At 42.8% G+C, this 22,055-nt stretch overlaps 2 protein-coding genes across 9 annotated transcripts in view; one reads left to right on the top strand and one right to left on the bottom strand.

Moving 5' to 3' along the window:
* The window catches only part of relch (RAB11 binding and LisH domain, coiled-coil and HEAT repeat containing), a 117,500-nt gene extending 101,014 nt beyond the window's left edge, over positions 1-16,486 (bottom strand). For 3 of the 7 annotated variants that reach the window (XM_038796537.1, XM_038796538.1, XM_038796539.1), the window contains exons 1-2: positions 16,063-16,484; positions 4,981-5,070 (exon numbers count right to left, since the gene is read on the bottom strand). In XM_038796537.1, the coding sequence (XP_038652465.1) occupies positions 4,981-5,070; positions 16,063-16,450 (478 nt within the window). In that variant the 5' untranslated portion in view covers positions 16,451-16,484. Of the gene's footprint in view, positions 1-4,980; positions 5,071-16,062 lie in introns of all 7 variants that reach the window. The other 4 variants (XR_005460600.1, XR_005460601.1, XM_038796535.1 and 1 more) reach the window with 3 other exon arrangements.
* Positions 16,487-16,548: 62 nt separating this feature from the next.
* Positions 16,549-22,055, top strand: part of pign (phosphatidylinositol glycan anchor biosynthesis, class N) — a 124,765-nt gene continuing 119,258 nt past the window's right edge. The window contains exon 1 of one of the 2 annotated variants that reach the window (XM_038796540.1): positions 16,549-16,683. The gene's annotated coding sequence lies outside the window, so the exon portion shown is untranslated. The other variant, XM_038796541.1, reaches the window with a different exon arrangement.

The raw sequence follows: 22,055 nt of genomic DNA, 5'->3' as shown, positions 1-22,055 counted from the left end.
GCCCTTCACAATCAAAGGACTTTCCAAAGCGCTTAACAGCCAATCAAATACTTTTGAAGTACGGTCACTGTTGTAATGTGGGGAAGGCAGCAGCCAATTTGCACACAGCAAACTCCAACAACATCAATGTGATAATGAGCAATCTGTTTTATTGATGTTGTTTGAGGGATAAATATTGTCCAGGTCACCAGGGTTAATTCCCCTGTGCTCTTCTTCAGGACAGCGCTGTGTGATTTTCTTTAACATCTACCGAATGGCAGACAGGGCACCTCCAACAATTAACTTCAGTGGTTATTTTTAATTACTTAACAGATCTAAAATTGAGACATGCATCAGTTGAACAGCAACCAAAGGTCTTTCATGAAAATCATTCAATTAGCAGATTTGTAGCTGATCTTCCACTAGTTTAGACCAGATCATAGAGATTAAAAGAAATTCAATTTATTAGTTATGGCAACGCCATGTATTTGGGAAACTGTGTGCTATGCTATTCCTCTACTTATTCACTCAAACCCCAGCTCAACTGTATTGCAGAGTAATGGGAGAGGCAGGTGCCCCTTGTTGGGAATGGATTTTGTGATGGAACAAGAGAATATCGTTGTTCAACCATTGTCACTTTGCTTCCAGTAATGAAGTCAAGAACTATTGAGATTGGGGCTTACTTTAGGAGTACATAATTTTAGCAAACTACAATGATAATTTGGCTACTTTTCCAATAACGCAGATCAACAGTGCAGAACAACTAATTGAAATGGATGGAACTGGAAAGAAACTACAGAATTTCACAGATGCAGGAGCATGTTGTAAACAGCAAGGTTCAGCATCAATAAACTACAAACATATAGGAACATAATACTGGTGAAACAGAAAGGGATCATATAGAGATCAGGTTACAGCAACAACTCAACACTGATGAATGTTGATGCAGGTGTAGGTATACAGGTGTAGCACCATCATGGACATGTTGCTGGTTTTAAACATTGAAACACCAGCCTGCTTTCAGCTATTAACCTCTGAAATAGATCTTGGTCTGCTGCATGTTTTTCAAGTTTGCTATTATATTCGTAAATCCAATGCTTATTGGCAAGCGTTTTAAAGAGACCTCAGAATAAAGTACCAGTCACTTTAGGTTACATAGCATTACGGTAGTCTTTATTTCAATCACACCAGTGGACAAATAATTATAAATTTTGAGCTATAAACATGCATCTTTTCTGTGGATTGGTTTAGATCACGATAGCTCGCCTGTTTATTATTTCACATCCAAAATGAATTCCAATCCTGAAAAAAAACAAGTCTGATTCACATGTCATTTTTGCAGTATAATTTATGGAACTTTTCAATTTCTCTAAAATATACCCATACTTGGGTACTCACTTTAATGGTTGTTCAGTGTAGGTATTTTATAAGTATGCCATACTTGAATATATTTGATCTAGGAACCAGGACTGTTTAAAACTCAATAGATGTACAGGAGTTTAAAAAGACTTGCAAACATGTCGCCCCTTCCTCGGAAAAATATTTGAAAAAGAAAGCATCCCCAGGCAGCTGTTCTTACTCATGCCGATGAACAAACATGCCTTTCCAGCATGGCTGTGGTACATTTGTGATCCCAAGATCTTCAATTACAGGTCATTTAGAAATGAATGGTCTTTCGTTACACAATTTGCAGTAATGCCCCTTGCCTCCAATAATCTTTGATAAACAATTTAAATAGCTTAAAGCAAAAAAATGTTTTATGGAAAATATATTACCGTCAAAGCTTCCATTGGTACGCAAATTCCTGATTGTTTAAAGTGTACATCATATCCCATCTTCCTTCCTCTGCGGTCCTCAACAGTCCAGCTGGCAAGACTGTTCTGAAGCCGATGCGAGCACTGGTCAACACTTCCTACTTTCCCACTGGATTGTGGCCTGCCTCACTTGGTTTCCAAAGCCACCAGCTGTTGAACTGCTTTCCTGCCATCATCCCAGCACTGAGGTTTTCCTGGAAGCACTCTACGCAATCCGACTTAAACACACAACCCATACCTGCATTGCTGGCTCCAGAGGCACTGGGTCCCAGGTGGTTGGCTGCAACCTAAAGCAAAGTTGCCTGGATTTGTTGATCATCCACAGTATCAAAATTGGGTTAAAGATAAAAGCCCTCTGGATTTAGAGCTCAGTCCCATGAGATCATAAGACATAGGAGCAGAATTAGGCCACTCAGCCCATTGAGTCTGCTCCGCCATTCAATCATGGCTGATATTTTCTCATCCCCGTTCTCCTGCCTTCTCCCCATAACCCCTGATCCTCTTATTAATCAAGAAGATTAGGGACCATATTCGGAGTGCCGAACTAGCCGGAGTTACAGATGGGAGAGGAGCAGATGTTTTAGGCTTCGCCTCATTGATCGCTTGCAGGCGGGTCCAGTTGGGGCAGAGGTCAGTTTCTCCACCCTGTGCGTCGGTGTGGCTAGGGGATCTAATGGAGTTCCTGCACTTGGAAAAGGTGAAATTTGCTGGGGGGGGGGGGTTGAGGTTTTGTGTTGGTTTTACTTTGTACTGTTGTGTGCTTTAAATGTTAAACATTTTGAATAAAAGTACTTTTTAAAAAAAGACAGACCTCTGGCTGATGGACTTGGGGAAGCCCTTGCAGGATTGTGTCAGAGTTGCAGTGGCTGCATGAGACCCACATCTCAGGAACTCGGGGCGTTAGTTTTGGTAGCACACAGCATAAAAGGTCAAGTATTTCAACTGCAATTCATCCCCGAGAGCAAGCACAATTGAACCGTCACATTTCAACTTGGAGAAACAATATTTCTGATTAAAAACTTGTCCAAATGCTAGCCAGTGATGTCCCATCTGCAGTACATACTTAGAGCATTGAAAAGATCTTCCGTTTCACTTCCCAATTTTGTAAGCTCAAACAGGTTACAGTCCCAAGTTAAATAATGAAGTCAAACATATTGAAATTCCCAATATGAACTATTGCATCCACCTACTGAAATGCACAATATACCATTCATGTTACTTGGAGATTGAGCTTTGTGTAACTTGATGCAAAATGTCAGCCTTTAACTTTAGTTGGGAAATAATAAGACGGATTATCGCAGCTATCAACTGTCCAGATTCACCAATGACACACTTCATTTTGTAACTTATCAAGAAGGGACTTATCAAGGAGGGCCGCATCTAGAGAAGTCTCTGTTGACAGTCAACACCAGCAGGGCGATGAATGAACTGACAGCTGGAAATTCATCCCCATGTCCAATTTACAGTAAGGCAGGCGCATCCAGATAAATCTGGGGTCTCTTTAAAATATTCTCCACCTGCAATGTTAATCATGTTTTTTTCTTTGTTCAACAATATCGTCCATGTGTGCAAATATTTAAAACACAAGCAGACTGGAGATGGGTTGGGGGAAATGGGGCGTGTGAGAAGAGGCAAAAGGAAATATTGCGTTCTCCTGTCTAAGGTGGCCTTTTTTGTTAAGTTATAGAAAAATAAATTTCCGCTCTATTTGGAAATATCTCAGTACCAGTACTGTATTTTCCCACTATGAAACCCACCATCCAGACTTCTACTCAAAGTTGGAAAGGTTCATTATGGAAACAGACCAGGAACTATTTCAGGAACAAAGGGAGCCGGTGTTTTGCGCTGCAGTGAAAGGACAAGAGTGCCATGGTGGGTAACATAACACCAAAACAAGGAGAAAGTATTTGCCTTTTTAACTGCAAGGTGACACAAGCAGAAAGTCCAGTGTCAATTGGTAAGCCAGAAAGGGAAAGTAAGAGAAATACTATGTCCCATTCTTCTCTTGCAGTCAAAATAGAAGACATTACTTGCTAAAATGCATAATCTTGGCTGGACAAATCCTCATTTAGGTTATTCAGCAAATGAAACATTTGATCAGCTACGATGTTCTCAAAAAACAATAAACACCCTTGCTGATCTCCAGCCATTAAATGCTCCAGTATTTGATATCTCAAAAGGAACAGAGAAGCACTTAACTCCCAAGTTTAGCTACAATAATGTGTAAATTGCACAATTTAGCAGGCCTGCCAATTCATATAAAAAGAGTTAGACACTTCAATAAATTCTCATTACTGCAGGCAGTGCAGGATTATGTCGTACTCAATATGTCACCAGCTTTTCCAATTATTCCTGCACGTGCTAAAATGGGATTGGGCTTCATTTGAATGCTGAATTGCAAAGTTAGAATATGTTAGATGAAGATACTGCATTTTCAATACTTAATCTTTTCAGTGCCGAATACAATTTTGATATCAATCTTTGTTAAGCATTCCTTCCTACCAGTGCTATAATTGTCATGGTTATTTTCTCTGTAATGTGTTTATTCTTTGGCAGCCACTATAAAATTTACGTTCCATTCAGAGTACACCTTCGCTAAAGTGTCCTACAGCAAATAAATATGTTTTCGTAAGATGGAGGCCAAGGCAGTAAATATTTATCTTTCAAATTTTCATACCGTTCTCTATCAACACACCCAAATGTTTATTCATGGCTCAAACAAATGAAACAAAGTTGGGCACTGAAAGGGCCCGTCAGTCAGTTTCCCTCCTTCAGACCAAACGTTATTGGTTAAGGACCATCCAATGACCAACTTTACTTGAAATGGAAATTGAAAACTGCTAGTCAAGCCACCATCTCATGTTGCTGACATTTGGTTTTAAACTAACTGCAGTGTTATGTAAATAAACTTTGAAAGAGAAACTTTCATCGTGAACCTTTGAACATCAACCCTCTTTGGAACGTTGAAAGAGGTTGGCAAAATTGAAGGGCGGGAAGGTACATTTGAAACAATTTGCTTAACCTGCAATTCCTTCACTGAACATCAGGAGAAAACGGATAAAATAAGAGATTTGTCCAGCCTAAACAGGATTCAATCACAAACGTTGTCACATCTGCCAAGAATTTGGAGCACGCTATCGGAGATATGTTAATATGTTTATGCCAAGGTGTGTGAGATGATGCTTACCTGCCACCCGTTCATCAGTCTCCCGATTTCCATCATCAGAATACCGAGCAAAATCCAAAGAATCTAGGGTGCTTATACTGCCAGCTCGATCTACCAAAAGAAGAGGGTCAAATTTTACGTTCATGTCATTTTAAAAATTTCAATTCTCCAATTCCATTTGTGTGCTTTAAACTGCTCTTGGTCTATCACTGGGATGCTCAAGCAGCAAATTACACTGCAAGTTGCAGCTTATACACAGGAAGATGCACAAAGCTCCATTGCCTTGGTAACTATTCTCAGGTTTTGAAAGTCTGTGGACTTTATTTGCTCATCAGAGAACAGTTAGCAACATTAGGAAGCCAGGATTTGATTCTGTTTTTGGCACAATGCTGAGAACTTGAACCATCTCAGATTTAATGAGAGGGCACAAACATTTACTAAAGTCTCAATTACACTATTATATTTTATCCTGAGGTAGCAATAAGTGGTCGCACATTATTCAGAAAATGAGACACATCAGTCTAATTGGTAAAGTATCAATCAAGTTCTCATGGCGTTCAAGCAGCAACAAAGTGATAGATCAAGAGAATGGGAAAAACCTGCGACAGGTAGAATTTAATGGAGGTGAATGTCCAATTGAACCATAGGACAGATCAGAGTACTTGTAAAAGAAGGTTCATGTATACAGATCACCAAATTGCAGTCAGGTATAAAGCAATCATCAAAGGCTAATGGAACGCTAGCCTTTATATCAGGAGGACGAGAACAGCAATGGGAGGAAGTTCAATGCGGGGCTGTATCTACGACAAATAAATCAAAATACTTTCTTGACAGTGAGCGTTGCACAGGAACAAAGGAATAATAATAATAAAAAAAGATTTACAAGGCCAAAAACAGCACAGAGATCAGGAATGATTGAATAGATTAGCACTTTCCTGTTTAGCAAAAAGATCGAGTGCCCTGAAACAGGTCTTAAAATTATGACTAGGTCGGGCCAAGTAGATGTGAATAGAACGTTCCCAATTGTGGAAGAGACCAAAGTGAAGGGCCATATATACACGCACGCATGCACACACACACACGGTATTAATTAACAAACCAACAAGGAAGTGAGGAGAAATTTCCTTACTCAGAGTGTGGAATGCAGGAAGTGGTTGAGGTAAAATGCCTTGGATGTGCAAAAAAGGAAAAAAGGGCAGCACAGTGGTTATCACTGCTGCCTCACAGCATCAAGGACCTGGGTTCAATTCCAGCTTTGGGTGACTGTCTGTGTGGAGCTCGTACGTTCTTCCAGTGTCTGCATGGGTTTCTCCCGGGTGCTCCGGTTTCCTCCCAGTCCAAAGATGTGCAGGTTAGGTGGATTGGCCATGCTAAATTGCCCCATAGTGTCCAACAGGTTAGGTGGGGTTACGGGGATAGGGTGATGTGGGTCTGTGTAGGATGATCTTTCAGAGGGTCGGTACAGACTCAATGGCCTCCTTCTGCACTGTAGTGATTCTATTCTATGATTCCAGATGAACACAGATGAAAGGGGAATAGAAAGATATGCTGAAAGGCTGAGATGAGGTAGGCAGAATGGGAGGATAGTGAGGGTTGGGTAATAATAATCTTTATTATTATCACAAGTAGGCTTCCATTAACACTGCAATGAAGTTACTGTAAAAATCCCTAGTCGCCACACTCCGGCGCCTGTTTGTGTACACGGAGGGAGAATTCAGAATGTCCAATTCACCTAACAAGCGCGTCTATTGAGACTTGTGGGGGGAAACTGGAGCACCTGGAGCAAACCCACGCAGACACGGGGAGAACGTGCAGGCTCCGCACACTGACCCAAGCGGGAATCGAACCTGGGACCCTGGCGCTGTGAAACAACAGTGCTAACCACTGTGGGCATAAATACCAACACAGACTAATTGGGCTGAAGAGCCAGTCTGTGGCCGTATATTCCACGCCAGTGTCCCTGTGCAAACAATCGGAAAGGCCTTCACCTCAAGCTATACAGCAGTGGCAGTTTATAGATCTTGGGTCAGACCCTACTTGAACTGCTGCAGTCAGCTTTGGGCACCACAGCTCAGGAAATGCTGCCCTCTTATTCATCACTACACTCCCGTCCTTTGGTGCACCCACCAAGTTTCCCATCACTCTCAATACTTTTAAACACCTTCATTTCAACTAACTCTTTAGCCCTTCCACCATCATTACATTTTGCTTCCTGTTTGGTGGCATTGTTTTTTCGTCCTCAATGCAAATTTACTTTGAGATAGCTCATCCACAAAAAAATACTACTGCAGCTTTCAGTGGAGCAAGGTACAGCATATTGTGTGTTTAATACTGGAAAAACGCTTTGAGAACTAGGTCCAAATCCACCCACACAGGGGAGATGAAAGGCTCCAAGAGTCCTTTGTGAAAGAAGTCTGAATCAAATTCAGAATGGTAATGAGTGCACAAAACCAGAAATCTGTCCTGGTCCACCCACGTCGATGCTACCATCAAGAAAGTACAACAGCGCCTATACTTCTTCAGAAAATGTAATGAACTCCAATTGGCTTTATTGGTTGGCCAATTGGAGTATGAGCTCCCTCAATGATAGCTCATTGAGGGGGCCCATATAAGCACCTGTGTAGGCTTTGTGAGCCAGTCTTAAGTTGACTGGACTGCTAGCAGCACTGTTTGTAGCTGCTCCTGTAATATTGTTATTGTAAATAAATATTGGTGTGGTGACGGAACTCCTGCCTCCCGTGGATTACTACAGAAACTAAGGAAATTCAGCATGTCCACATTAACCCTTACCAACTTTTACAGATGCACCATAGAAAGCATCCTATCGGGCTGCATCACAGCCTGGAATGGCAACTGCTCTGCCCAAGACCGCAAGAAACTTCAGAGAATCGTGAATACAGCCCAGACCATTACACAAACCTGCTTCCCATCCATTGACTCCATCTACACCTCCCGTTGCCTGGGGAAAGCGGGCAGCATAATCAAAGACCCTCTCCCACCCGGCTTACTCACTCTTCCAACTTCTTCCATCGGGCAGGAGATACAAAAGTCTGAGAACACGCACGAAGAGACTTAACTTCTTACCCGCTGTTACCAGACTCCTAAATGACCCTCTCGTGGACTGACCTGATTAATACTATACTCCTGTAAGCTTCACCCGATGCCTGTGTCTATGTAGTTACATTGTATACCTTGTGTTGTCCTAATATGTATTTTCTTTAATTTTATTTTATTTTCATGTACTAAATGATCTGTTTGAGCTGCTTGCAGAAAAATAATTTTCATTGTACCTCGGCGCACGTGGCAATAAACAAATCCAAATGAGTCTATAGCACAGAATTATCCTTAATTTAGCATTAGTTGATAATCAAACAAGATTGAAAATGTTTGGTGTAGGAAATTAATAACTGCTTATAGGTACAGTAAGGGGTGTTCTTGGGAGACTGGGGCTGAGGCACATTGCTGGAATGGGAAGAAAAACACTGCAACTGGTTATTTTACACCAGACCCTGTAGCCCATTCCATGGTGCCAACATGCTTCAAACTTGGTGACCAAAGGAAAAACATAAAAATGCTAATTATGGCTGATCCTAAAAACTACCTTTGCACCAAAGTGACATTATACACTGAGGGAACAATATTTTGATGAATTGACATTCAGTTATGTTTTGTTTGTGTTGCACATTGCTTCTAATCATTAAATATTAGTGCTGCATCTAAAAATATGCAATGGTGTAAAAGAAGATCTGAAGTAATATACTCATGGGAATCTGACATTTTAAAACTGTCCTTTACAACATTAATTCTCATCAACACCTTTCTATGTTGCCTTGCCTCAAACCCACACTCAACAATTCTGACCAAAGCAATAATATGGATATCTACTTCCCCAAGCTTTGCCAATATCACTCATTAGCTAACCTCAAGTAGGTACACAGGATTAGACTGCTTTGCCAATTATTGACTCCATGTGTGGAGGAAGTAGATAATGTCTGTGCTACCTTCCACATGGTGGTACGGTTCTGATCAGAAGGACAGTGCAGAGAATCATTGCAGTGAACTTGCATGTCACCACTCAATGGTATTTAAATTATTTTATGTAAGCACGATAATTCAAGAATCAGGTGTGACATCCATCAGGCACTGCAGTTGAAAGCAACTGCAAGCTATCTTCCATTAGTTTCCCAGCAACATTGGTGTTGCCAAAGCAACACTGTCTGCCTATGCAAGAAAATAGAAACAACACTACACGAGGTACATGCAAAGAATAGAGATTTTGTTAAGTTAAATGGAAATCACTCCACTGAAACTATGCTCCCCAAAGTGAAGCCCTACATATTGCCCCATTAAGCCAATGTAAACAAGGTAGAAGTTAGGGCGGCAGTGGTCAGCACTACTGCCTCACGATGCCAGGGACCCTAGTTCAATTCTGACCGTGGGTGACTCTGTGATGTTCGTACTTTTTCCCGTGTCTCAGTGAGTTTCCTCCGAATGCTCCAGTTTCCCCTCTCAGTCCAAAGATGTTGCAGGACGGTGGATTAGTCATGATCAATGCATGGGGGCTGGAGTGCTCTTTCGGAGGGTCGGTGCAAATTTGATGGGCCGAATGGCCTCCTTTTGCACTGTACCGATTTTATGATAGTCCCCTCATACTGTAATCTTAAATGTTTTGATGTTGTAAAAGGTTTACAGTGGTTTGTTTTGAAACAGAGGCATGGTTGTTGCTCACGTCTGAAAGCTCTACCAGTGAACTTATATGAGATTGTTGAATGCAATAGCTCTTTCCCATTAGGATAAAAGTAATTTTAATTCCCATATATTATCGAAATAAAGTGAAAGCTACCCCCTCGGTTTCACATTTATGCAACCAAAAAGATGGCATTATTGTAAACATGGTGCAAGATAATTCAGGCCCGGTTCTAGGACTATAGCTGCCGGTTTGTTGCCATTCACATGGAGCAAGATCATTATCGCAACTTTTACGCACAGTTAATAATGTGAATACATATTATGGAAAAGGTTAGTGTGAACAGATCTCAATGTAATATAAATCTGAGGAGTGTTTTTTTCTAACATTTGGATCTGTTAAAATATAACCACAATTGATCATTTCTTAAAAATGTAGTAATTTTTTCAAAAAGTTATCTGGACTAAAGTAAAGTGGGAGGGGTGTTTGATTATGCTGCCCGCTTTCCCAAGACAGTGGGAGGTGTAGGCAGAGTCAATGGATAGGAGCCGGATCCGTGTGATGGACTGGACTGTGTTCACGACTCTCTGTAGTTCCTTATGGTCTTGGGCCGAGCAGTTATCATACTAGGCTGTGATGCAGCCTGATAGGTTGCTTTCTATGGTACATATGTAAAAATTAGTAAGAGTCAATGTGGACATGCATATTTCCTTGGTTTCCTGAGGAAGTATAGGCGCTGCTGCGCTTTCTTGGTGGTAGCGTCAACGTGGGTGAACCAGGACAGATTGGTGATGAATTTGAAGCTATCAACCATCGTCACCGTGGCACCATTGATGGAGACAGGGGTGTGTATTTACTTTGCTTCCTGACGTCAGTGACCAGCTCCTTAGTTTTGCTGACGTTGAGGGAGATATTGTTGTCGTGACCTCTGTCACTTCCCCTCACCAATTGTTCAAGCTCAGAATCAGGGTGCAATTTAATTAACTGTACAACATGCCACAGGTGTGTTGCCATGGTTGACTGAATAACAACCAAACATGCACCAGTGCCTTCAGAGAAAGGTTCAAAAGGAAAAATTCCAAAGGGAAATGGTGTGATAGGAAAAATAGTTAATACTTCTCAACAAAAAGACAGATTTAATTTGGTAGATTAAGGTTGGTAGATGTGGCTTTATAATAATGCAATGCATTTGAATATCAGAATGGCCTTTATCTTAAGCTGAAATCTAAAGATTCGATTTGGTCCTCCTTTCTTGATAGTTATCCAGAAGGGGACTGAAAAATGTACAGTATTTCTCAAAGACACTGGGTGTCTTCAGAGGAAAATAATATCTAATTGCTCCAATACATTTTATTGAACTTCGGTAAACATTTTATTCTTTTATAAATAGGCTAGCAATTTTTCATTAATTTTAAAGCACACCACCTGCTCAAGCAACTTTAGTGTCTGTTAGTTTAATCTTGGACTTATGTCTGAGTGCCAGGTTAGGCAACAGTGCTGATCCTCAATCACATCATTGCTGAGATCAGCTCATTAGCCAAGAAGGCTTTTTCTAATCGAGTTCTCGGGAAGGCATATCTGCTGGAGGATGTTACGGACTTGAACCAATAAAGAGAGCTCTATGTGGAACAGCTATTTAATTGTTTCAGGAAGACGACAGATATTTGGATGTGCTTTCCACAAACATTGATTTTTCACTCTCTCCCTATTTCCATAACACTGCTTTTAAAACACATTTGATAATTGCAAACGTAGCAACATGGCGATGAGAAAAAGCTGCTTATATCTCCACAGAAGACGATGTTTGCTGCAAACTGCCAATTTGAAACTTTATTTTTGCTGCAAAGGAATTATGATGCATTCACACTCTACAGATTTAAAGAGTCAGTGTGAAGTGCAAACCGCCTTGCATCAATGATATATGCAACGCATAAATCCGGTGCGAAGGCTTGAACTCTCTCCTGTTTCATTCCAGTATAGTACAGATTCAGCATTTACATCACAGCTGCAGTGTTAGCGTGAAACAAAAACTGTTTTGCAACGATACCATTTTATTGTGCAAATGCATTCTTCAGCTTCAAACCATATTCTGGGGGATTTTTTTGTGCTTAATTGTTTGGAATCCAAGCAAAGGACCTATATTGTTACCATTCAATATGTTGTTTAATATCATGCAAACCTTGCCTCTTAGTGTAAGCAACAAAGAAAGACTTGTGTACACATATCGTTTTTCACACTGCCCTAAACTGCTTCATAGGCACTTACATATCAAAGTGCAGTCAATTTTATAATACTGACATATGTGCGGGGTGATTTGCACACCATATCCTACCAGACAATGTTTTATGCAGTCTTGGTTGAAAGATAAAAACTATCTAGGATAACAGGCAAAATCCACTGCCCTTTATCAAAGGCCATCATGGGATCATTTACATCTGCCCCGATGGGGCAGAGGGGACCTTAATTTAACACTGTACCTGAATGACATTACTCCATACAATTCCCTCAGTGTTGGACTACAGTGTCAACTGGCTGATGCAGTCAAGTTTCCTATATGAGGGGCCTTGAACCCAGGACTGCCTGACTCAAAAGTCACTGCAAAGTCAAGGCTGAAATCTTAAAGTCATTGTGCGTACAAGTTTATTATAAATAGCACTCAGCATGTGTTACGGGTACATAATTCGTGGCTCTTACAGCTGTAGTTACACTGGACAGAACAGGAAGCATGAAACATGTTTAAATACAAACGGGTCATTTAGAGTAGATAGATTTTAAGCAATTAGCTTATAATCATGAGACTCAGGAAATGTTCAGTCGAAGCTCATCAGGTTGGATAATTACTTTAAAAAATCCCACAGAATTAGATCAGTGAAATTAAACTCTTTTAAAAACTTTCAAGATACTTGGAATGAAATATGGAAGAGTCATTAAACATGCTTTTTCTAATTTTCAATTGCTGTCCAATCCAATGCTACTAGGACCGTTGAGCTGGAGAGAAATTCTGGCTCTGAAACAGACACTTTGCTACTTTACCTCAGCCAAAAGTTTCCAGAACCCTCTGTTGCTGTCACTGGGCACTGGCACAGCAAACAACCCTACCAGAGCGTCATAAATTTGAATTATAATCCAATAATATTGAGATTTAAAAAATCAAAATTGATTTGCAATTTAGTGGCGTATAATTATTCAAGCAAACATACAGGTCCAACTTTATGCACTCTCTCATCCAAAAGCAAAAGCATTGATAACTGAGAAATCATGTAATAAAATTAATATTGTAATATCAACCAGGCAATTTTCACAGCCCATACTTCCATCCGCTAACAACATGCACAATATGTTCTAACAACTCTGACAACGCAGGATGTTATTACAAATAGCAACACAAGAAATCAAGGATAGGTAATGTTTGGCTGATGCAGCAATAACCTGTATTTATACGGCACTTTAAATGTAATAAAACCTTCAAAGTCTCTTTACATGAGTGCAAGACAGTTAAATTTACATCGAATCATCGAGATATTAAGGCAGATGACCAAAAGCTTGGTTAAAGAGGTAGGTTGGTTTTGAGGAAGAGAGGAAGAGGTTTTGGAAAGGAATTCCTGAGCTTCAGGCCCAGGCAGCTGAAAGCTAGGTTACCAAAAGTAGAGCTATTAAAATTGGGGATGCTCAAGAGGTCAGAATTAGAGGAGAGCTTCGAGAGTCATGTGGTTGGAGGAGATAACAAAAATAGGGAGGGTGCAGCATCGAAGGATCTGAAACAAAAACAGAACATGCTGGACAATCTCAGCAGCACTGACAGCATCTGTGGAGAGAACACAGAGCTAATGTATTGAGCCTGGATAATTCTTTGTCAAAGCTGAATCACATTCCGATCTGACGCATTTCCACTGTGATGTGTGCTAAACTGGGATTGATACTAAAATATTCAAAGGAGCTGAGTTCGTTTGCAAGGGCCTCTCAGACATATGACATGTCATGAGGTTGGAGGAGATTACAGAGACAGAAGGGCGGCACAGAGGGATCTGAAAACAAGGGTGAGAATGTTAAAGGCAAGATCTCGCTTTACTGGAAGGCAATGTAGGTCAGTCAGCACGAGAGTGATGGGTGAATAGGACTTGGTACGAGTTAGATGGACAGAGTTTATGGAGGGTAGAATGTGGGAGGTGGCCAGACGTTGGCTGGAAACGTCAAGTCTGGACATGGATGAAGGTTTCAGCAATGATAAGCTGAGGTAGGGACAGACAATATTACAAAGGTGGAAATTCGCAGTCTTAGTGATGGCACAGATATGTAGTTTGAAGTTCATCTCATGGTAAAATATGACATCAGTCTGGTTAAGTCTCAAAGTGTTGTCACAGAGGGAGGAATTCATGGCTATTGAATTAGATTGGGCACTGAAAATAATTACTTCAGTCAAGGTTATCTACTTTGGGAGCAAAAATAAAGTGGTAGATAATTATTCAAATGGGTGTAAATTGAGAGGTTGATACTCAGCGAGACCTTGGTGTCCTCGTGCATCAGTCGCTGAAAGTAAGCGCGCAGGTACAGCAAACAGTATAGAAGGCAAATGGTACGTTGGCCTTCATAGCGAGAGAATTTGAGTATAGGGATAGGGACGTTTTACTGCAAATGTATAGGGCATTGGTGATGTCACACCTGGCGTATTGTGTGCAGTTTTGGTGTCCTTATCTGAGGAAGGATGTTCTTGCTATGGAGGGAGTGCAGCGAAAGTTTACCAGGCTGATTCCTGGGATGGCGGGACTGTCATATGAGGAGAGATTAAATTGGTTATTACAATCAGTGGAGTTCAGAAGAATGAGAGGAGATCAATTCTAACAGGATTAGACAGGTAGATTGAATGTCCCCGATGGTGGTGGGGGGGGGGGGGGGGGGTCCACAACTATAATAATAATGATATTTATTAGTGACACAAGTAGGCTTACATTAACACTGCAATTAAGTTACTGTGAAAATTCCCTAGTTCCCACGCCTGTTCGGGTACAGTGAGGTAGAATTCAGAATGTCCAATTCACCTAACAAGCACATTTTCGGGACTTTGTGGGAGGAAAACGGAGGTTCGGGAGGAAACCCACACAGACTCCGCACAGACAGTGACCCAAGCTGGGAATCAAACCAGAGTCCCTGGAGCTGTGAAGCAACAGTGCTAACCACTTTGCTAACATGCCACCCTAGGGGTCATAGTTTGAGGATAAGGAGTAAACCTTTTAGGACCGAGGCGAGGAGAAATTTCTTCACCAGAGAGTGGTGAACCTGTGAAATTCACGACCACAGAAAGTAGTTGAGGCCAAAACATTATATAATTTCAGGAAGCAATTAGATATAGTTCTTGGGGCTAAAGGAATCAAGGGATAAGGCGGGGGAAGAAGAGAGGCTGGATCTGGGTATTGAATGTGATGATCAGCCATAAATGGCAGAGCAGGCTTGAAGGGCTGAATGGACTCCTCCTGCTTCTATTTTGTTTGTATGTTGCTTCGCAATATTTAACGGAAGCAGTTTTCTTCTCATCCAGTTATGTATGTCAGACAAGCAGTCCAATAATTGAGAGGGGAGGAGTTGGGAGGGTAGAGCTGGTATTAACACCACGCAGATAAAAAATAAGAAAATGTGCAAATGGACCTTTTTTTAAAAATAGCCGATGTGAACATAAAGCAGATACAAAATCAATGATTTTTTTCAACAGTTGTTAAAACACCGCCTAACACAAGAAAGAGCAAGAAAGAGTTAGATGCTGCAGTGCAAACCAGCTGGCCCTGAAGAACAAAATCAAATGGGCAAACCAGCCACCTTCATCCAATCCTGCCTTATGATCACTCAGCACATTGGGTAGTACTCACACAAGCAAGTGTGACACACTGATTGTCGCAAACAGGAAATCTTGATAAGAAAGCCAAATAACACTCAAACACCATGTGAAATATAAATCACACTGTGCACCTGCCAATGCATATGTCCAAGACTAGTTACCCAATACGAAAAGGTGATACCATAGATGAGAATTCTAATCATATTACGTAACAAAAGCTACATAACTGCACTCGTATGTTATTGTCTGCAGTTCCCCACCTTCCTCCAGTCTGACCTTCTCAGGTGTATCTACCCATTTTTCTTGTTCTCCCCCCCCAGCCCACCCCCAATCTCGTGGGTGCTCTTGGCCCCGCGACTTTCATCCTAACCCCTTTAAGAGGTTTATCTCCCGGCCCTTCAAAAGCAAACTGCTCTGTGACTCCACTCCTGACAACGCGAATCCACCTTGGCTGTCAACCCTCTCTCTTCCCTTCCCACCCCCCGCCGCACACATTCTCTTTCCTGCCTCGGCATTAACGGCACCCCGCTTTGGCCGAGGAGTTCCCCTCCCTGTCCCACCCAGCCCCGTGCAGGCCACCGCCACTCACTGAGTTGCCCGGGGGCCGGAGCCAGGTCCTTGGGGGGAGTGGACGTGTGCCGCTCAAAGTTGCCGGGGTTGGAGAAGTAATCGCGGAGCCGGGGCAGCTCCCGGCCGGCCTCCTGCAGCTCGGTGTGGAACTCCAGGGCGGTGAGCACGTATTGGTCGCGCAGCAGCTGGGCCGCGATGGTATCCAGGGGAACGCGGGGCGCCTCCGCCCCCGGCGGCAAGCCGGCCGAGGCCCCGCCGTAACCCGCCTCCGGCTGCTGAGGCGACAGGGGCAGCGGGGCGACGTGCGCGGCGGGGCCCGGGGCGCCAGCCTCCCTGCTCTTCCGCGATCTCCGCTCGGACTCCTCGTCCGAGTCGCTGAGGAAGGGGTTGACACTAGACGCCGCCATCTTGCCTCTCGTCTTCCTGCTGGCAGTCCGGCGACAGCTTCCGGCACAAACCCCGCCCCTCCCGGCAGCCCATTGGACAACAGGCCTGGCGACGTCAGCTGACGGACAGCCTCTTGCGCCAATCGGCTGTGTCGACGTCGAGGGTGAAAGGTTGCACGGACTGCGCAGGCGCGGCGCTGTATCCTGGAGGGTCAGTGGGTCTCCATGGATCATTGACAGCCACAGTCAGCCAGGTTAGTTCCCCCATTCACAACCTTTTAAATCATCAAACCCGTCCTTGCTAGACCTAACTCTGAAGTAACTCTACTGAGTGAGTCACGTTGTGTCCACTTTAGCCCCAATCACTTGTCCAGGCACTTTGGGGATGTGTATCCCCAAGAAGGTGTCACCTTCCAGAAGGTCTTTGACAAGGTGCCGCATAAAATACTTCCAGAAGGTGAGATTGCAGGGGTTTGGAGGTTCAAGACTAGATTGCATTGAGGATTGGCCGCCTGACAGAAAGCAGAGTGTGCGGTTAAATGGGCCCTTCTCTGGCTGGCAAACTGTAACTGGCAGGGTTCAGTCCCTGACCTCAACTATTTACAATCAATATAAATGATCTGCAAGCAGATCAAGGGACAGAATGTAACATAGCAAAATTTGCCGATAATATTAAAATAGGTGTAAAGCAAGCAGTGACAAGGAGGCACAGACTTTACAGGCGGATATAGATAGGCCAAAATTTGGCTGATGGAGTTTAATGTGGATAAGTGTGAGCTTATCCGTTTTGGCCGAAAAAAATAGTCAGGCATATTATAATCTAAATGGAAAGCAGATGCAAAATGCATCTGGGCACAGGCATTTGGGTGGCTTTGTTCATGAATCGCAGAAAGTCTGTTTGTAGGTACAATATGTAATAAGAAAGTTTTGTTCCCCTTATTTGAGGAAGGATGTGGTGGAATTGGAAGCAGTTCAGAGGAGTTTCACCATATTGATTCCGGGAATGAAGGGGTTGATGTATGAGGAGAGATTATACAATTTGGGCTTATACTCGCTGGAGTTCAGAAGGATGAGAGGGGATCTGATCGAGGTATACAAAATACTAAAAGGGATTGATAAAGTAAAGGTAGACCAAACATTCCTCCTTGTGGGCCAATCTAGAATGAAAGGTCACAGATATAGGCTGAGAAGCAGTATATTTAAAACTGAGATGAGGAGGAACTACTTTTCGCAGAGGATAGTGAATTTGTAGATCTCGCTGCCCGATAGTTCGATGGAATCTGAGCCATTAAATGGTTCAAGAGGGAAATAGATATAAAAATATAGATATAGATTTTTAAAATGGGTTAAAGAGATGTGGGAAAAAGGTAGGGAGGTGGCTTTGAGACCACAAAGAGATCAGCCATGATCTGATTGAATGGTGGAGGAGGCTAAAGGGCTGAATTGCCTACTTCTGCTCCTAATTCCTATGTCCCATCTCTACCTTCCTGGAAAATATTTTTTTCCTTTTGGAAGAGTCCTTCACAATGGCTCAGAGGAGGTTTAATAGAAGTGTGCAGAGCTAGGAATGGAGTAAATAAAGGGGAACCGTTCCAGCAGCAGGACTGTCAGTATCACCAGAGCGCACAGATTTAAGGTGATTAGCAAAAGAACCAGAGGCGACATATGAAAACATTATTTTTACACAGCACACACCAAGGAAATTTGACAAATTGGATCCAGAATTGGCTGAGTGGTAGGAAGCAGAGGGTGATGGTCGAGGGGTGTTTTTTTGACTGGAAACCTGTGTCCAGTGGGATCCAGCAGGGATCAGTGTTGGGGCCCTTGCTGTTTGTGGTTTATATAAATGATTTAGCTATGAATGTAGGAGGGTTCATCAGTAAGTTTGCAGATGATAGGAACATTGGTGGAGTGGTAAATAGTGAAGAGGATAATCTTTGATTACAGGAGGATATTGATGAGCTGGTCAGAGGCAAATGGAATTCAATCCAGATAAGTGTGAGGTGATGCACTTTGCCAGGACAACAAGGCAAGGGAATATTGTCAGGGCCCATGGCTTTGGCAGTATCCAGTGCCATCATCCATTTCTTGATATGGCGTGGAGTGAACCGTATTGGCTGAAGGCTGACATCTGTGATGCTGTGGGACCTCCGGAGGAGACCGAGTTGGATCATCCACTCGGCACTTCTGACTGAAAATTGTTGCGAATGCCTCAGCCTTTTCTATTGCTCAGATGTACTGGGCTCCTCCATCATTGAGGACGGGGACATTTGTGGAGCCTCCTCCTCCAGTGAGTTGTTAAATTGTCCACCGCCATTCACAGCTGGATGTGGCAGGACTGTAGAGCTTAAATCTGATGTATTTTTTGTGGAATCGTTTGGCTCTATTACTTGCTGCATATGCTGTTCGGCTCACAAGCAGTCCTATGTTGTAGCTTCACCAGGTCGACACCTCATTTTAAGGTATGTTTGGTGTTGCTCCTGGCATGCTCTCCTGCACTCGTTATTGCACCAGGCTTCATCCCCTGGCTTGGTGGTAATGGTAATGTGGGGGATATGCCAGGTCATGAGGTTGCAGGGTGTGGTTGAATACAATCCTGCTGATGGCCCACAGCGCCTCATGGATGCCCAGTCTTGAGTTGCTAGATCTGTTTGAAGTCTATCCCATTTAGCACGGTGGTAGTGCCACACAACATGAAGGAGGGTATCCTCAATGTGAAGACGGGACTCTAACTCCACAAGGACACTGCAGTCCCTGAGGTATAGGTACAACCATGGTGCTGTTAGGGAGCGAGTTACAGGATTTTGACTGTATGTGTTAATGGTGACTATGGGTGATTCCTGATTCCTTTTTGTTATTTGTTTATGTTAACATGCAGGATGCTGTTTGGGGTTTGGTGGGAGGATGGGATTGTTGTTGTTGACATGGGGATTGACATTATATTCGTTACTGCTTATTGTTGGTGGGTATAAATTTGGGAGAAAATGTGAAAAAGGAAAAGAATAAAAAAATTTGAAAAAAAGGAAAATGGAGCAAGTCAGAATTCAGAAGTTAGAGAGCATTCAATTAAAAAAAAACCCTGGGAAAATCAGCTAGCAACGAGAAATCATTGGGATTTAGTACGATAACCATTCTGACTGACTGGTTTGGAGATTCCCAATAGAATCGAAGGTAAGTCATTATAATCATTATAGTCATTATAATCAGGGGCTGGTTTAGCGCACTCAGCTAAATCGCTGGCTTTTAAAAGCAGGCCAGCAGCACGGTTCGATTCCCGTACCAGCCTCCCCGGACAGGTGCCGGAATGTGGCGACTAGGGGCTTTTCACAGTAACTTCATTGAAGCCTACTCGTGACAATAAGCGATTTTCATTTCATTTTTTTTCATTCAAAATATTTTTTTGTAAGCATTTTAATTTGTTTGCTTACTATGGGCACAAGATTCCTTAATTAACATTAAGGTATTATGTTGCGTGCCACTACAACCCTGCTAAATAAGATAGATTTCAATCTGATGTAGCAACACAAAACTGCAACAGCAGAATGGTATACAGCCACAATCTGTAACCTCATGGCCTGCAATATCCCTCACTCTACCATTACCATCAAGCCAGGGGATCAGCCATGGTTCAATGAAGAGTGAAGGAGGGCATGACAGGAGCAACACCAGACAAACCGAAAAGTGAGGTGTCAACCTGGTGACGTTATAACCGGCTACTTGCATGACAAAAAGCGGAAGCAGAATATGATGGATATAACTAAATGATCCCACAATCACTGGATCAGATGTAAGCTCTTGAGGTCCTGCCACATCCAGTCACAAATGCTGCTGGACAATTAAACAACTAACTGGCGGGGGAGGCTCCACAAATATCCTCATTCTCAGTGACGAGGAAGCCCAGCACATCAGTGCAAAAGACAAGACTGAAGCATTTGGAGCTATCTTCAACTATGTGTGCCGAGTGGTTATCTATCTAAAATTTTAAAAAATAAATAATAATCTTTATTGTCACAAGTAGGCTTACATTAACACTACAATGAAGTTCCTGTGAAAAGCCACTAGTCACCACTTTCCGACGCCTGTTCGGGTACACTGAGGGAGAATTCAGAATGTCCAAATGACCTAACGAGTTTGTCTTTTGGGACTTGTGGGAGGAAACTGGAGCACCTGGAGGAAACACATGCAGACACGGGGAGAACGTGTAGACTCCGCACACACAGTGACCCAAACAAGGAATCGAACCTGGTAGCCTGGCGCTCGGTCTCCTCCGGAGATCCACATCACCACTGTAGATCTCAGCCAATTTGATTTACTGCGCATGACATCAAAAATGGTTGAACGCACTGGATATTGGAACGGATATGGGTCCTGATAATATTCTGGCATAGTCTGAAGACTTATGCTCCAGAACTAGCTGCAACTTTTGGCAAGCTGTTCCCATGCAGCTAGATCAATGGGAAAAATTGCCCAGTAATGTCCTGTCAACAAAATGCAGGACAAATCCAACTTGGCCACTTATCACCTCATCAGTTTTCTCTTGATCATCCGTAAAATGATGGAAAGTGTTGTTGACAGTGTTGCACTTACTCAGAAAAAAACCTGCTTACTGACGCTCAATATGGGGTCTCCCAGGGTCACTCAGCTCTTCACCTCATTACAGCCTTGGTGCCAACATGGACAAAAGAGCTGAACTTGAGAGGTGTGGTAAGAGTGACTGCCCTTGACTCAAGGCAGAATTTGACCGACTGTGGTATCAAGGAGCACAAGTCAGTGGGAATCTGGGAAAGCTCAACTAGTTGGATTCATATCTAGCACAAAGGAAGATGGTGGTTGGAGGTCAATTTTCGCAGTTCTGGGACACCACTACAAGAGTCCTTCAGGGTACTGTCCTAGGCTCAACTATCTTCACTGTTTCATCAATGACCATCCCTCCATCATATGGTCAGAAGTGGGGATGTTCACTGATGATTGCACAGTGTTCAGCAGTCACAACCCCTTGGATACTGAAGCAGTCCATGTCCAAATGCAGCAAGAGCTGGGCAATATTCTGACTTCCTGCTAAGGCTAATAAGTGGATGTAACATTCACGCCGCACGCATGCCAGGCAATGACCATCTCATATTGGTGGAGATCTAACCATCACCCTTTGACATTCAGTGGCATTACCTTAGCTGAATTCCCCCACTATCACCTTCCTGGGGGATTATCATTGACCAGAAACTGAACAAGACAAGCCATATAAAAACTGTGGCTACATGATCAGGTCAGAGGCTGGGAATCCTGGGGTGAATAACTCACCTCCTGACCCCCCAAAGCCTGTTCACCATCTACAGGGCACAAGTCAGCAGTGTAGTGGAATATTCCCCACACACCTGGCAGATCCAACAATACTCCAGAAGCTCAACACTAACCAGGCCAAAGCAGCTTGATTGGCATCTCATTCACCACCTTCAACATTCACTCCCTCCACCGCTGATGCACTGTTCTTGCTTCGGACAATTTAAAATGGCCAGATTTCTAACTCTACAGGGCATTCGTGAACCAGATGTGCAAAGCCTGAAAGGTCTTTAAGTACAACTATCTGGAAAGAGCTGATGAGAGTTCTCGAATATTATGCTGACTTTTG

This window comes from Scyliorhinus canicula, chromosome 5 (genome assembly GCF_902713615.1).
Source record: "Scyliorhinus canicula chromosome 5, sScyCan1.1, whole genome shotgun sequence".
NCBI classification, from domain to species: Eukaryota; Metazoa; Chordata; class Chondrichthyes; order Carcharhiniformes; family Scyliorhinidae; genus Scyliorhinus; species Scyliorhinus canicula.
This window is presented reverse-complemented; position numbering and strand designations above follow the sequence as displayed.